Source organism: Alosa sapidissima, chromosome 3 (assembly GCF_018492685.1).
Source record: "Alosa sapidissima isolate fAloSap1 chromosome 3, fAloSap1.pri, whole genome shotgun sequence".
NCBI classification, from domain to species: Eukaryota; Metazoa; Chordata; class Actinopteri; order Clupeiformes; family Clupeidae; genus Alosa; species Alosa sapidissima.
In genome coordinates, this window is record NC_055959.1 from 9,713,965 (window position 1) to 9,732,031 (window position 18,067).

The following is an 18,067-nucleotide window of genomic DNA, read 5'->3' on the forward strand; positions in this document are numbered from 1 at the left end:
GGAAGAAAGTAGTTCTACAAACAAGACAGTTTTAGCGATTAAAACATTTAAATGGTAACAGGAAATGAATACAACGCAAGTGGCAACAGTGGAATAAGCGGGATAATGGACTCCACGGTGGTCTGTTCACAGAACCCTTCGCACCGGGGCCGTTTTACAACCTCGACCGTGCATTAACTTCTGTGAACAGACCACCGTGTCGTCCATTATCCCTTACTTATTTTTATAACTGAATTAATGAACATTCCAGGAAACATTCCAGACACAGTGATGGCCTCATAAGAGGGGGTCCAGCAAAGTTGGTCAAATAAAACATGGGATAAGGGATCATACAGTAGGGTTTTTTTTACACTGATGAGGCCAAAAACATGACTTCATTCCAGTATGTCATGCTAGAGTCTACTACCTGCCTGACATAAAAATATCCTGACATACACATTTTTATACATTTACAATATACATTTTTTTTTTTTTACTGGCAACCATTATTGATCTTAAAATGTGATGAAGAGGATATGGGTAAGTAGCAATGCTTGAAAATGCCAGATGTGTCACTTGCCATCACATATAGGCCATTATATAGCCTAAACTAAGTAGAATCACTAAGCAACTCATTAGTCTGTGTTCAGCCAACGGGCATATATTCTTCCTGCTTTAGAGACCTGACTATAAAACCATCAATTTATATGGGCTACCACACATTTGCTCTTTATATATACATCTGCTTATCAACTAATGTTAGCTATAGACAGACTATTAATTTGCTTACTGATTCTACTTGTTGTATATGAAAGCCTATGTGATGGCAAATGACACAACTGCCATTTTGAAGCCATGATACATACTAATAGTGATCCGATCCTACTCACTCCTAATCAATTTCTCACTGATGGCCATGATTTACCTAAATTTTGTAGCCTATTCATCTTTAGCCTACTTTGTCCCTGCAAGTCAGGCTCATGCTTATGAACCACTGGTATGTCATAGAGGACATTTTTGGCCTTATCAGTGTAAAAGAAAATGCAGTTGAAACCCATTCTCCCCTATGCTCAACTTTGCTGGACTCCCTCTTATGAGGTCATCACTGTCTCTGGAATGTTCATAAATTCAGTTATAAAAATAACTGTAAATATTGTTCTATTGTATTTAAAGTTGATTTAAATTTTTTTAAGAAAAATCACTACTCACTACTATCTTGCTTCATGTCCCTTCATTTGTCAAAAATGTTTTTTAACCTGACATATACACTTTTTGTGGAGGGTGGAGAGTGAACAGCAGCCAACATCTACCGATGACGTGGAGGGATGACAGAGAGAGGGGAGGGAGTTTGAAGGGATGACATGAGATCCAGAAAGTGTAGACCTAGGTCTTGGGTCTTCGGTGACAAATGCTGTCTTCCATAGACAGCTGCACCATACCATACTCCACTCAGGGCAAGAGCCTTGGAGTAATAGACAGTATGCGCTCCTTCAATGCACACATCAAAAATGTCTCTCGCAGTGCTTTTTCCACTTATGGAACATTGCAAGACTTCGCCCAGCCCTCAATCAGCAGAGTGCGGAAGTCCTGGTTCAATCAATGCTTCGGTTACATCCCAACATTAAAAGATTGGTCTTGAGACTACTAGAGGCAAGGATCATCACACGCCCAAAACCCACAAGCAGTCGAACACCTGTACTCATCCAGCTTCATAGGTGTCAGTCACACCAGGTTCGGTTCCAGCCACACCCACTGCTCACTCTCCTGAAGCTCCCCTCACTCGTTCACACTCCCCAGAGTCACCTCCGGATTTGGATCTACTGTAGTTAAGTCGATCTCCTGTGTTTTGGGACTTCTTCTGTTAAGTTTGCTGATCCTCTGTGTTTTGGACCCTCCTTGGCCTAATGTTTCCAGTGGAACTTCTGTTTGATCCCGACCTGGGTTTGACAACCCATTTCCTGGTTTTCCTTTGTAAATAAACTATCTTGTTTGAACTCTACCTCCCTGTCCTGAGTCTGTGGGCCGTGACAATAGGCTTCTTGTGACATCAAATCCAATTTAGAAATTCTACTCTGTTCCCACAGGTCATGGAATTTCTGGAATATTGGAAAGTCTATTCCAGACATAGAAAGACAGGGAATTATATCATTTTTGTGGCAAAGTCATGGAATATCAGGGAATTTTGTTATAGCAGTTTAATATTTACTTGCCAAAATACATTAATACAAATATATTTCCAAGCAGAATTTGTGTATATCTAGTTATTAGCTTTACTGCTTGCTTGAGGAGCCCTTTTTTGTCTTCATCTCCTGCTCTAAGCAAGTAAAAAATCCTTGAACACTATGCAGCTGCTCTGAAATCATTGGTCAGTATATTGTACCATTCATTATATAGTAAGTTTACATTTGACTTCGAGTGGGACCCTGTACTCCTCACTTATAAGGCTTTACATAATCATGGTCCCACTTACCTCAATGACGTCCTGGAGAATTATACCCATGCCCACTCATTGCGCTACTCAGCATTGTGAGTTCATTCATGGTGACATTGTTACTTATTGTAAATATGATATTAATTTATTATATTAATGTTTTATGTAGGGTTTTTTTAATCATTGTTGTTGCTCCTACCTGCGAAAATATTATAGTCTTCCAGGCATAGCCTACACCAGCAATGTCAGACACTCAAAGTGAGTTTGAAGCTGTTATTTTCATGTAACACCTCATGCAGATTTAAATAGACTGCAAGCATTCACAGAACGTAAATAATTGGCTATGTTGGACATATGTCATTGCCAATGCATGCTGTAACGGCGTGGGCTCGTTCACACCATCACATAATGAGGGACAAGAAACAGTTGTAAAGAATAATAATTTATTTAAAGAAGTGCAATCAAATCAGGTCAATAATATGTGTCTAGGGTATGTTGGTGCAATGTCGTGCGTGTATGGATGTGGTTAGCGTCTAGTAGATCAGTATCAGGATGTTAGCTGCAAAGGAAGAAAATTATCATTAAGATAGCGTGAGATGAAGAATGATGGCGAGCGTGTCCGTGAAGGAAAGAAGTCAAATAGTGCCTATATGAAAGGAAAGAGTGCCCAATTGAAAGAGAGAGAGAAGCCCCTTTTAAAGCCCAACCCCTAAGTGCAGGTGAAACCAATAAGGCACTTAGGCTGCCTAGGACACCCAGGCCTAGCACTGTCCGTGCACTGACTGCACTAGACCCATAGGGGCCGTGGTTTGCACCCAAGTGGGCGTCACATCTCCCTCCCTAAAAAGGTTTGCTAAGGCAAACCAAAAACCCAAACAAACAAACCACCTGTTCCACACATGCAAACCCCTCCCTAGATCCAGGCGCCTTTGGGCTAGGGAAAAGAATGAAGGGAAAACAGGCAGCGTGAAAGCAGTAGAGGAAGATAGAAAAAAAAAAAAACAGAATTAAACTCTAGACAAAGCATCAGCAACAACATTGTCTTTACCTCTGATGTGCTTTATCCTTAGTGGATATTGTTGAAGAATTAAGCTCCCAACGCGTTGGTTCTGATTCTTCATTCGATTAATAAAGACTAACGGGTTGTGATCCGTGTAAACCTCTATTGGAGTTAAAGAGCCAAGGTACACCTCGAAGTGTTGAACAGCTAGGATTAAAGCTAGCGCTTCACGCTCAACAGTGGAATAGACTCGCTGATGGCGATTAAACTTCTTAGAGAAGTACCCAACAGGGTGCTCTACACCGTCAGATCCCAACTGCAACAGAACTGCACCTGTGCCACTCACTGGCGTCAACAGCAACACTGAAGGGACAATCAAAATTAGGAGCGGAGAGAACAGGGGCAGAAGCAAGCAGACACTTTACATTATCAAAGGCTTTTTGACACGCAACAGACCATTCATATGGAGTCTTTGGGCTTAATAAGTCTGTCAAGGGCACAACTACAGAAGCAAAATTTTTACAAAAGGCTCTGTAGTACCCTGCCATACCCAGAAACTTCCGGAGATCCCGGCGGGTTTCCGGCACTGGGAAATTACAAATGGCTTCAATTTTGGCCCCTACCGGTCGAACTTGCCCACCTCCTACTACCTTTCCAAGATAGGTGATGCTAGCCTGAGCAAACTCACATTTGGCCAGGTTAACCGTAAGGTTAGCTGCAGATAGTCTGGTGAAAAGTTCATTAATCTGTTTTAGATGATTAACCCAGTTATTACTATAAAGAACCAAATCATCGATGTATGCATCACAGCCACGCATCCCAGCTAAAACGCAATTAACAAGCCGTTGAAATGTGGAGGTGTTACAAAGGCAGATAACTCTTTAGCCCTAGCCGTTAGAGGGACCTGCCAGTATCCTTTTAGAAGGTCAAATTTACTCACGTACCTAGCCGACCCAACACGATCCACACAGTCATCGCAACGTGGTAATGGATAACAATCAGGTTTTGATACTGAATGAAGTCGCCTATAATCAGTGCAGAACCGATACGTTCCATCTGGTTTATTAACCAACAGACAAGGGGAGCTCCAGGGACTAAAGCTAGGTTCAGCAAGATTATTGGCTAGAAGGTAATCAACCTCTTTTTGCAACAATTCCCTTTTCCTTGGATTGACACGATAGGCGTGCTGCTTGATGGGCAAAGCCTCGCCAACGTCTATATCATGTTCAATCACAGATGTACGGGAAGGAACGTCAGGAAAGAGACTAGGAAAGGACTCAATCAACCCAATGATATCCGCCTTCTCTAGATCAGACAAGTGAGAGAGATGTGAAGGCAGGTCTTCCAAGAACTCAGAGTTTCGCAAGCGACCCTCCACAAACGCCTGCGACGGACCCCTCACCCCCTCATCAAACTCTTCACTGACAGGATCCAGAGACGCAACCCCATTGCCAAAACAGACAGGTTCTGAATCACTAGCGCTCCCTAGTGGAGTGGTGGTAACCAAAGCAACAACTGTAGATGGCACAGATAAAAAATAAGGTTTTAACAGATTGATGTGACAAACTTGTACCTTCTTCCGCCGCTCAGGCGTACTAATGAGATAATTATGGTCAGGAAGGAACTTGACAATCTCATAAGGGCCGCTATGCTTAGCTTGAAAGGGACTATTCACAAGAGGCAACAGAGCCAGAACTTTATCGCCAACGTTAAAGCTACGGTGTTCAGCATTCCGGTTAAAAAGACGTTGCATCTTACACTGAGCTTTACCCAGTTTACGTCTAGCAGCTGCTCTAGCCTCATACAACCGATAGCGGAAGCCACTAACGTAATCCAGCACATTAACCGGGGCCTCAGCTACACACCACTCATCAGCCAAAACAGCCGTTGGCCCTCTTACTGCATGACCAAAAACAAGTTCATTAGGGCTGAAGCCCGTGCTCTCCTGGACCACCTCTCTAATTGCCAAGAGTAGCCAGGGGAGACCCTCCTCCCAGTCAGACCCAAGCTCAACACAGTAAGACCGCATAAGAGACTTCAAAGTCTGATGAAATCGCTCAAGGGCACCCTGACTTTGAGGATGGTAAGCACTTGAGATGTTGTGTTTGGCTTTCAGTTGTTTCAATGCCCTAGAGAACTGTTTTGATATAAAATTGGAACCTTGATCACTCTGAATGACATTCGGAATTCCAAAAATAGACATGAAATTAGTAAGAGCCTTCAACACTGACTTAGCGGTAATGGACCTTAGTGGATAAGCTGACGGGTATCGTGTGGACTGGCACATTACAGTTAACAGAAAGCTATGCCCCGCCTTGGAGCGAGGCAAGGGACCCATGCAATCAACAATAAGGTGCTCAAAGGGGTTTGACACAGCAGGGATCGGATGTAAAGGAGCAACCGGAATCTTCTGATTCGGCTTGCCGGTCAATTGACATACATGACAAGATCTAACATAAGAAGAGACATCTTTCCTCAACTTTGGCCAAAATAATCGACGCACAATTCTATCATGAGTCTTGCGCACTCCAGTATGTCCTGCTACGTCATTATGCGCTAGGTCTAACACAGCATTCCGAAACTTGTGGGACAACCACCTGCACAACAGTGTTGGAAAAAGTTTCTTGTTGAAACACATATCGCCTACATAACAAGGTTGACACATTATCAGGACTGTCTTGAGCGGCCCAAGCAAACAAAGGTTCAAGAGAGGAGTCAGCTGACTGCTCATTAATCAGCTCCTCACGTGAAACCTTAAACAAATGTGGCAAGGAACAACTTTCAAGCTCACCAGTATTTAACAGAGTAGATGGTGACTCACTACCACTCTACTTCACAGGAGGGACTACTCCAACAGACTCAATCTCAACATCTGAACTTTCGTCACCACCAGTGGTGTCACCAGGGTTAGTAGCGGTGCTCTCTAGCTCCCCTATTGGTAGCTTTAAAGAACTACGGTCATCAGGAGAGACAAGAAAAGGGTCCTTTAAGGACACACCATCAGGGTCAACACCACGGTTTGCCATAGCACGAGTGACGGCGCATGCTGGAAAGACATCAAGATGCCACCTAGAGCACCGATCAGGCTTCGGCGGTAGTTCAGGCAAAGACGAAACAATAGGGGGAGAAACGGTATTGGCCTTACCCCACACCTTCGACCCAGCCAAGTCATTACCCAAAACAAATGATATACCTTGTATAGGGAGAGATGGACGAACTCCAACCACCACATCACCATTGACCAGCTCAGAGGACAGATGAACTCTATGTAATGGCACCTGCACAGGAGTCATTTCAAAACCTCTGATCAACACTTGTGTTCCAGTGTCAGTACTGGCAGACAAAGGCAACACACCAGAAAGTAAAAATGACTGAGCTGCCCCAGTGTCTCTCAGTATACGAACCGGCACACCACCTGATTTATCAGGCAAAGAAACAAAGCCATCTGTTACAAATGGAGCATAGTCGGTGTCAAGTTTACTTTTGCCAACTTCAGTAGCAACCACAGGGCCAGCATTTGTAACCGTGTTCAAAGACATGTCAATGCCACAAGTTGCCACTAGGCCAAAACCCTTTGTGTGTTTACCACTCTTCCTCTGAGGGCATTCGGGAACTTTATGGCCTGGTTTCTTACAGTGGAAACAAATTACTGCAGTCTTACTGGATGGAGGACGTTTGAAGCTGTGAGAATGGACTGTCGGTGAGGACTTATCACCATCTCCAAATTGATTTTCCCTATGAGGCACCACTCGCCTATTCTGAGGACTACGATTATAAGGAACACGCTTGTGTGTGAGGACAAACTTGTCCGCTAGAACAGCAGCATCATTAATGTTTTTCACTTCTTGTTCAGACAGATAAAGAGCCACAGTCTCAGGGACACAATTCATAAAATCCTCCAAGAGGACTAGTTGTCTCAACTCCTCTCTGGACTCTGCTCTTTGGGAAATGCACCACCTGTCGAACAAGCTCTGCTTTTCACGTGAAAACTCAACGAATGTCTGCTTATCTGATCTTTTTGCATTCCTAAATCTTTGGCGATAAGCCTCAGGGACGAGCTCATACGCATGGAGAACAGCATTTTTCACGACCTCATACCGTGCAGCCTGTGCATCACTAAAAGCAGCATATACCTCCATCGCCTTCCCTGTGAACACACATTGCAATAAAAGAGGCCAGTCAGCTTTAGGCCATTTAAGACTGGTCGCTACCCTCTCGAAATGGGCAAAGTAGCTCTCTACTTCCCTTTTGGAAAAAGGTGGCACGAGGCGGATGTTCCTGCTAACATCTAGAGGAGGTGGCTGAAGAGGCTCAGTTTTCCTGAACTCCAACTCAAGCTTCTTCATCTCAAGCTCATGTTCCATGCGCCTGATTTCTAGTTCTTGCTTGAGTGCAGCCTCTTGCAGTGCAAGCTCCCTCTCCCTTAAGACCCTATCCTCACGATCAGCCCTAGGCTTCTGAAGCTGCACTGTTGATGCGGCACTCGCCTCAGCTTTCTTTAAGACGCTTTTAACCTCCAACTGGTTTTTAACAGAAAGATACAATGTTTCCTTTATACTTTTCTCTTGAGCAGTAACAATCAAGTTGTAATGTTGAACCACTTCTAACAGTTGAGCTTTACTCAAGCCAGACAGCAACTCCTCAGAGGGGTCAGCAATAAAGTCTGCAGAAGACACCATTGTTCAACACAATGAGCTATACAACCAATAAACCCAATAAAACTTTATTATGACTTAGGCCTAATTGACCAATATTGGCAATAAGCCGATGCTAAATTACAGCAGCAATAACAGAGGCACAAAAATTACGCAAAATCAAAAATTGAGGCACAATGAGAATGTAGAAAGAAAAAATAAAAATCACACAGGCTACTATAACTTCCCCACGCACAATGGGTCAATAGGCTACACAGTGTCAGTGTTACCACTAAGCACACATACCGGCAAAACCACAAAAATAGCCTATCGTTCTCAAAACAAGTTTTAGCTAAGTGCTGAACATCACGTTCAGGCAATCAAGCATTAGCATAACACAGAACATCAAGTTCCAACAAGTCTAACTCACTCGCTTTATTAATTGGCCAAGTTACGTATATGCAAGCATTAAGCTAAACGAGGCATAACCTCCACAAACAGTAACTTTAAATCGCCTAAGCGTTCGCCTGCATAGCCTGAAACGTCGCCGAGACAGACTGCACACAAACAATGATGAACGTCAATCAACCTATAATTAGGTCACTGCAAGTTCCTTGAGCAACTTCGCTACAATGTATCAAGATGTAGCGCAGCGAACGCATACAACAAAGCTAACAAACTAAGCTACAAACAAAGAAAAACACTTACCACATCCGCAAGCATGGACCAAAATACTCGAACATACCTCCAGGTGAAAGCATCAGCTGACTGCTGTTGAACTCCACGGTAGCTGTGTGGATAACGCAGGCCTCTGGTTCCTAATTACTTAACCAAGAAGCTAACTGACCTTGCTAGGCTTCGGGAACGTGCCGGTCTTGGGATGGCTGATTAACGCTGAACTCGCAACAGTTTAACTGTTCGAAGCGTACCCCTGACAGGAATTTAAAACAACTCCGGGCCGGAATTGTCCCCAAAAACAAGAAGCTAAAATAACAAACAAAACAACAAACTGTGCACCGATGGAAAGGCCAAAAGCCCAGCTGGAGCACATGACTTACCAGAGCCTACAACTAACCAACGAACAACCAAAGGATGTTCTCACCTGGAAGCACGTGAGTCTATGGTCAGGTTTTCAACCAATTAGGCTAGATCGCGGACGAGAACCCCCAAATTATGTAACGGCGTGGGCTCGTTCACACCATCACATAATGGACAAGAAACAGTTGTAAAGAATAATAATTTATTTAAAGAAGTGCAATCAAATCAGGTCAATAATATGTGTCTAGGGTATGTTGGTGCAATGTCGTGCGTGTATGGATGTGGTGAGCGTCTAGTAAATCAGTATCAGGATGTTAGCTGCAAAGGAAGAAAATTATCATTACGATAGAGTGAGATGAAGAATGACGGCGAGCTTGTCCGTGAAGGAAAGAAGTCAAATAGTGCCTATATGAAAGGAAAGAGTGCCCAATTGAAAGAGAGAGAGAAGCCCCTTTTATAGCCCAACCCCTAAGTGCAGGTGAAACCAATAAGGCACTTAGGCTGCCTAGGACACCCAGGCCTAGCACTGTCCGTGCACTGACTGCACTAGACCCATAGGGGCCGTGGTTTGCACCCAGGTGGGCGTCACAATGCAATGATGGTGAAATTAATCAAATAAAGCAAAATACAGGGGGTTGTGGGTTATAATGTAAGTATTCACCCCCATGCTAAAGTTGAATAAAAAGAGAGAATAAATGCCATGGGTTAAAGAAAACAGAGGGACCAAGATGTCCTTTTCTTCTTTGTACAGAAGAGGGCAGTATGAACTTCTATTTATTTTGTTGTTTTATCCAGTTGCACAAGGGATTCCCTCAGCTGTTTAGCTTCACATGGGTTTGATTGAGAAACAAGAGACCTTGCTGTCATCTGTTGAAATAAGGAGTCGAAATAAAATGTCCTGTGGAAATCTTTAATTAATTAGAATTTTGATTTGAACTAACTGTGTTTGTGCTTTTATGTGGTTAATGATACAATCATGTAGTATGTTTATCCGGCCAGTTTGGAGCAGCACTTTGTCATTTTTGCTCCCCTCAGAGTGCTACTTCCACAAAGGATGATGTATTTTTCAGCAGTCTTTTGTGAGTAAATCAGTTCTTGGTCACATTTTTTTTTGTCTTCTAGGTTTTCTGTTTGACATAGTTTCTTCACAATCTTGTAGAGACAGGTTGGCTGTTGTATTTAGATAATCTTTTTGCAGTCATCACATACAGTAGGAACTGTTAAATTGCTTGCTCACCTCACCTCAGAACACCTCATTAATGGTATTTTCCAGCTAGAATTTAAAACATATTTTACAGAGACATTCAGGAAACATCTAGTATTCGAATTAAGTGTTGTAATAGTGGTCAATGCTTTTCAAATATAAAAATGTTGAATATTTTTTTTAAACCAAAATGACATGGAATTGTAAAAATATACATTATATTTATTTAGTTAATAAATATATTTTCATTTTGTTTGAATATGTAATTCTGCAGCCTATCCAACAGTACTCATACGGCACATGATACTTTTGTTCAATAAACCTAATTTACAGACATCCAACCTTTAAATGCTATAATATGATACGTGGGTTTTTCTTGATTCTCCCGAAGCAATAATTTCTCTCTCTCTCTCTCTCTCTCTCTCTCTCTCTCTCTCTCTCTCTCTCTTACTCTCTCTCTCTCTGTCTCTAGTGTGTGTGTGTGTGTGTGATTGAGTCACAGGCACAGTTCAGTGCCCAGGCACAAAGCAGGGACTATGACATTAATGAGCATAACTAGGTCATCTCTTCCAAGGCACACATTATACACCCAGGAGGCAAAGCACATGGAGCCCACGCATGTGTCATAAAATGACAGACAGCGGGACAGTGGCTTAGAGAACAGCCCTGTGTTTCCCTCATGTGCCTTCCCATCCATATCTGCTTTAGCTTTCCCTCCCTCGTTTATTAGCATAATCTCTTCCTCTGCCTCACTCCTCTCATCTCCACTCTCTCTGTCAAACATAACCCGCCTGTCTGTTTTTCATATAGAGCATGAGGAGATCTTAAAACTCGCACACGCACACAATTCTTCACAATCACGCTTTTGTGGCTATGCTTGTGTGTGCGCTTGGCTTTCGGAAAGAGAAAATCAAAAATCATTTTATTATTAACAATCTTTTTTGTGAATATCTGAAAATGACTTACAGTAAGTTTGCCATACCTTTCTGTTTCAGTGGTGGGTATGTTTTGTCTTTTTTTTTTTAATTGACATGGAGAGAAAGGCAGAGATGTTGTGTCTGTGTGGGTTACATATCATTTAAACAGCAGGAAAAGAGAGACCCAAATAATAAGCAACTTGAAGCACCCCAAGATTCCTTTGTGGATTAAGACCTGGGCTCTGGTTTTTCTTGTGTGACTGTGTCCATGGAAATTATCAGGGAAGATTGCCCCCCAGACGCACCATGGCTAATTCCAGGTCAAACGCTTCCACTATCTCTCTCTTGCATTCGCCCCCACCCCCCACCCCCACCCAGCCCAGTGCCAGCCTAATCTCAGCCTTTGTCCCCCAATACTAAAGCCAAGATCACCATGACAACCTTTTTGCTTGGGGCTCAGTAAAAGGATGACTACTCCTTAAATGTGTTTACAGGAATAGGTAGTATTAAGTATCCAAATATGACTTTGACAATGTGGATGGTTCCAAAATCTGAGAGATACTTTTTATTGAACAAATTAGAAAAGGAAAAAAAAAAAGATTCCTCCATTGTGTTGCTGTTAGATACATTTAAGTGACCTACAGATGCTTCAATCAGATCTTTAATTTTGGAAAATAAAGCAAGCTCTTTTTTTTTTGTGTGCTGAGATTAATCTTTACTTTTCCATGTTTGGCCAACACAGACATGCGCTATACCATAGATATACAGTATAACCATTTTTGTAGTGTGCTTCCGTTATGAAAGATGATTCCCAAGAGTCCTTTAGGCATCTGAGTGACTCAGCTCTCCTCCCCCATCATGGACAGAATCCCCTGCCACACAAGAGGACACAAGCTATGAATGTCACTTGTGCTGTCAGATAATGCAGACAGGAACCAACACTCTTTTTCTCTGAAGTGAAGGCAGAATCCTTGCATGTTGTGGAATTGTGAACCTCACCTCTCACATAGCTTTACCTAGGCTCTTGCACACTCTCTATTTGTCCGTGCTTTCCTCAGCCCAAATGGCACATGGCAAAACAGCCCAAGCCAAGGACTTCGATGTGGAAATTCCTCTGTCCTCTGGGTTGTGTGTGTGTGTGTGTGTGTGTGTGTGTGTGCGCGCGCGCGCTACTCCTGCGCCTGTGCGAGTGCGTGCTCTGTAGTCTACTCCTGGTTGATGTGTGAGCGTGAGTGTCCTCTGGGTTTCTGCTATATTTAGCGCATCCGGCTCTCACTTATGTCTTTCATTTTGTGTGCACCAAACTTGATTTTTCAAGTGTTTTCAGTACCTGTTTTCCGCTACAGATTAATTTCTCACTGCAATTGATGTGATATGCTCATCAATGATCAAAAAGGTTCCCCAATGGCCTAGTTGCCACGTATGAAATTAAATGCAACAGCCGCGAATGAATTTCTGCATGTAACAGAGGTCGCTGACCGTGGTACTGATATGTCAGTGAATCGACGATCTGTCTATTATTTCGATATTCAAATTTCCCATTCAGTACACTGAGATTTTTAACAGATAGTTATTTACTTATTATTGACAAAAATAAATAAATGAAGGAGAGAAAATTAACATGGCCGAGATATTATATGTAATTGTCATGAATGTAGGGCAAATCTAACATCTATGAGATGAAACGAATAAGGTAATGTGCCAGCCTACATAAAGACTATAGGCATAGGCTGATGTATTTTTTATTTAGTCTATGAAAGCACAACAATTGTTCGATAATGTTCGCTAACGAAATAATATTTTCACTGTCTGCAACGGCTACACGTGCAAAGCACACGCGCGAATGATATCTGCACTTAGACTGCGTCACGACTCAACAAAAAAAACCGAAGAAAAAAAAACATCTTACCGCAGGAGCGGCGACAAGAACGCACATTCTGCATATTTTAGCTCCCGAACACATACACATGTAGCCTAAGCAAATAAAGATATTACGAAATATTCTATTGTAGGCTAGATTTGTGTTGTAACTCTCACTAACGAAAACCTTTCTGTTGTGAATAAAAAATATTGTAATTTCCGCACATTGGTAGTCTCTCTCTCTCTCTCTCTCTCTTACACACATACACACATACATAGCGCGTGTGTGTTGACATGTGTCTGTGCGTGTTTGTGGTCCATTGCCATAAATGTAGAGTTTTACATTTTATTTTATTACACTATTATTCTTTTCACTTTTATTATTCAGGTAGGCTACTGTCAACATTTTTCGATAACTCATCTTACCGTTTGAATTACTGAATCTGATTAGTAGAAGGTGTGTGAATTTTCTTCACACATAGGCACGTGTCCAAAACACACACACACACACACACACACACACGAACTGACTCACATACACACGCACGCACACGCGACGCGATTCGGAGCAGCCATTTATCACCAGAGTGGAATATAGAGAACGTTTGGGAAGACATTTTCTTCATGCAATAAGGGAAAACAGCCTTCTGAAAATACACACTTCTGTTATATATTTTCTTTTTCTTTCTGTGTTTTGGAAATCATGATTGATGCATTGAAAAACATTCTGGAATAATTTCGAAAGGTGTGTGGATGTTGAAGGACAACAGACATGCATGTGGCAAGAACAAGATAAATCAGCTTTCCCACAGACAGCAAGAATTTGACGATATCGGGGAATGCATTTGCAACAGGAATGATTTGATCGTCTAATACCGACAAGTTCTTCCTCCACCTATAAAACTGGATACTTGGGGCAGATTTTGACAGTCAATCATATTGAAATAAGGAAGTTTTTGGAAAAAAATAATCATGGCGCATTTAATCCGACACAAGCTTTCCAACAAAATTACGAATGCTATGAACACAGCATCGAATAAATCCCAGGCGAAGGTTAGCGGGGCTTTTGCTCGTTTGGGCTTCCAGGCGGCCACGGACGAGGAGGGTCTGGGCTTCGCTGAATGCGACGACCTAGACTATGACTACAGGCAGGGAATGCGCATGGATGTGCTTCAGACAGAGGATGGCGGGGAAGAGATGACCGGAGACGGGCTAGAAGGGGATAGTCACTACCAAAGAGATGGCACCCTTCACCGGGCCTCGATAAAGAGTGGAGGTGGTTGTGAAGTGGTGGAGGACAAGCCCAAAATTACCGCCTGGGAGGCCGGATGGAACGTAACCAACGCCATTCAGGTTAGACACATGCACTTTTGAGAAAACTGTTTCAAATACATAATATGATAAATATCATATGTTCAAGCAATTTAATAAAATTAACTGAAAGAGGGGGCTTTCAGTTAGAATTAATGAAAAAAAAAAAAATTAAAAATCATTTAAGAAATTAGTTGACGTGCAGGCTACGTGGAACTCTAAATATTCTTATATACTCTTGCTATCAAGAGCGACTGCGGTTCAAGGGGGAGGGGTATATCTGATAATGCCATTTCATCCCCTCTTCCCATAGAGACCCCGTTCCATCGCAACGCGTTAAAGTGAATGTTGCTGAAATCGCGAGTTAGCGAGTTCCTGAGGTGCAGTCAGTTACGTCACTGTGGGCTACCCCTCCCTACACATAATCGGAAACCACAATAATTCTGTAGCCTGATGGTTTACCAATAGCTATTTTATACAATCTGATGAGCCTTTATTTTGTCACATATGCTTAGCTTTGAAGTTTGGCCAGTAATGAGAATAGCCTAATCTACGCTACATTGGTCTAGGATGCCTTCTCAACCAGCCGTCTTCTATTTTCCAGTTCATAAGCGTTAGATTGCAATAGGCTATGCTACAACCATACCCCAAAACAGGCGTTATTTACATTATTGCCACAACTATAGCTTATATCCCATAGCCGAACTGCAACATTATAGAATAAAACCATCCCAGTGGCCACTTGTGTTTCTAGTTGCATATTTAAATATCAAATTTGATATTATCGAATTATGTCATACACTGTAAATAGATTTTATTATTGCCAATTGGATAAATGTTGTCATCACTGGTGTCTACGTCTGTGTATCCTCAGGGCATGTTCGTCCTTGGTTTGCCATACGCCATTCTGCACGGTGGTTACCTCGGGCTCTTTCTCATCATCTTTGCTGCTGTGGTGTGCTGCTACACGGGCAAGATCCTGATAGCATGTCTCTACGAGGAAAATGAAGACGGCGAGCTCGTGCGCGTGAGAGACACGTACGTAGACATCGCCAACGCTTGCTGCGCACCGCGTTTTCCCACCCTTGGCGGACACGTCGTCAATGTGGCCCAGATCATTGAGTTGGTGATGACTTGTATTCTCTACGTGGTGGTCAGTGGGAATTTGATGGCCAACAGCTTTCCTGGTCTACCTATGTCTCAGAAGGCGTGGGCGGTCCTCGCCACAGTAGCCCTCCTACCTTGCGCATTTCTGAAGGACCTGAAATCTGTGTCCAAGTTCAGCTTGCTCTGCACACTCGCCCACTTCGTCATAAATATTGTAGTGATTGCTTACTGCCTGTCGCGGGCACACGACTGGGCATGGGAGAAAGTCAAGTTCTACATCGATGTCAAAAAGTTTCCCATCTCCATTGGCATCATAGTGTTCAGCTACACTTCACAGATCTTCCTGCCGTCCCTAGAGGGGAACATGCAGAAACCGAGTGAATTTCATTGCATGATGGATTGGACACACATCGCTGCCTGTGTCCTCAAGGGGCTCTTTGCCCTGGTGGCCTATCTCACATGGGCAGACGACACTAAGGAAGTGATTACGGACAATCTCCCTGGAGGTATTCGTGCAGTAGTAAATATTTTCCTGGTCTCCAAAGCTCTTTTGTCATATCCTTTGCCCTTCTTTGCCGCGGTGGAGGTTTTTGAAAAGTCTTTTTTCCAAGGGGGAGGAATATTCCCAGACTGTTACGGCCCAGGAAGGAAGTTGAAGTCATGGGGCTTGGGCTTGCGAATTGTGCTGGTTGTGTTTACACTGTTAATGGCAATATTTGTCCCACACTTTGCTCTCCTGATGGGCCTTACGGGGAGTCTCACTGGGGCAGGCTTGTGCTTCTTACTACCAAGTCTGTTCCACCTGAAGCTTCAGTGGAGGAAACTCTTGTGGCACCATGTATTTTTTGACGTCGCAATATTTATAGTTGGGGGCATATGCAGTGTATCTGGATTCATTCACTCCATCGAAGGCCTCATAGAAGCCTTCCAATTAAACATTCAGGATTAGGGTTTTAGGTAGGCAATGAAATGAACAGATTGTATGAAAATGCTAATACAATCCACTCTAGGTCTATTACCTTAAGGTACCATGACTGCCACGATCAGTCAAGCAATTATTTAGGTTCGTTAAAAAATATCTTCTCGGGTTTTGTCGAAATAACGTGCAATATCTCAATAGACGTTTCAATTGTTGTTCAATTGTGTTTGTTTTGTGGTAGTCTTTATATCAAAGTGGATGCAAATTTATGAGGTAAAAGCTGAGCTTGAAAAGAATGCTGGAGACAAGACCTCCCTATGCAAAAAGCCTACAGCACATAGATGTTCTTGTGAAATATGATTTAAGAGAGTATTGCTGCTATTCATTGGTCTCTGAAAATAAACAGCCTCAGCACAACATGTCTTCTAATTAGCAAGATGGACACTAAAAAGGTAACATAAGGAGGCTGACTTTAGGACGCTCTGGCAAGTGGCATGGAAAGAACCCATCACTTCTGTTCAGACTTAAATTAGCCTAGATCATGTAAATGCACACAATAACAGTAAGCTTGTGGGCCAACACGTTGGCGCAGAGGCTACATCTGGATGTCAGTAGCTTACATTTGTGACATATCACATTCTATTTTAAATGTGTGGTTCAGAGAAAAGTAGGCTCTGTAAATTAAGCAGCACATTTATGTTTCCTTCTGGTGGAAGGCTTTGCCTATATCAACGCTTCTCTTTCGCTGTTAACCGTAACCACGTGTATCTGTGAGAGTGAATGTGAGGTGCAGGCTCCTGTGGTAATATTTGTTTTTTAATCGTATGACTAATTTTGTCTTTGTGTGATATTTTCTTCATGTGCTGTCAACAACGGCGATGTGAAAAAAAGAAAATGATTGTGTATATGGAACAAGAATAAAATATTTTATTTGCTGTTGCAGTTGCTCTGCCTCTTGCCCGATCATGTTTTAAAATTAAATTGATGCTATAAACTCCTGCGTGTCAGAATCAGGCCCTAGTTCAAATTAATTGTCCACATTTCTTCACCAACAATAAATTACTGTGACTCAATACCAAATATGAAACACAGCACATTGTTGTCTTATAGGCCCTACAGAAATAATAATAATAATAATAATAATAATAAATTAATCTATCTTGTTTTGGTCATCCTGAGGGCATTAGGCTATACTCAAGACCCTTGCAAAAAAAAAATCGCAAATTGAATTAATACAAATTAAGCACGTCGTCACTTACAGTAGTCAGTGATTACCATTAGGACAAGGACCAAGCATTTCGTCGTTAAAAGACAACAGTTATTAAAGAGGTGCGAGTGTTTAGGCCTACCTGTGGGGCAGGTTGCGTGCAAAGACTGAAGCAAACCACCTGGGGCATGGTCAACGAAAGGATTGAAATGCATACATTTATAACTTCAAGAAAACACATGTTTTCCATTGTTTCACCTGTCTAGACAGCCAGTAACATCCCAGTCCCACATTAGCATCAGCCTTTTAAACCATGTAGAGTTGTAATTATCTGATACCCCTGACAAAGCTAGGCTACCACTGACGAACAAAATAAAAATGGGTTTCACATTCATTTCCATAGGTCAAATGATAGTTTGAAAAAAAAAATGGCTTGCAGAAGCCGCACGAGTCAATAGTA

The 18,067-nt window shown here is 42.4% G+C and overlaps 1 protein-coding gene across 1 annotated transcript; it reads left to right on the forward strand.

The window, feature by feature from the left end:
* The first annotated feature begins 13,623 nt into the window (after nt 1-13,623).
* On the forward strand, nt 13,624-17,308 carry LOC121705132 (vesicular inhibitory amino acid transporter-like). The gene is made up of 2 exons (XM_042085934.1): nt 13,624-14,416; nt 15,249-17,308. The coding sequence occupies exons 1-2, from the start codon at nt 14,036-14,038 to the stop codon at nt 16,428-16,430; spliced, it is 1,563 nt and encodes a 520-aa protein (XP_041941868.1). The 5' UTR covers nt 13,624-14,035; the 3' UTR covers nt 16,431-17,308.
* The last annotated feature ends 759 nt before the right edge of the window (nt 17,309-18,067 follow it).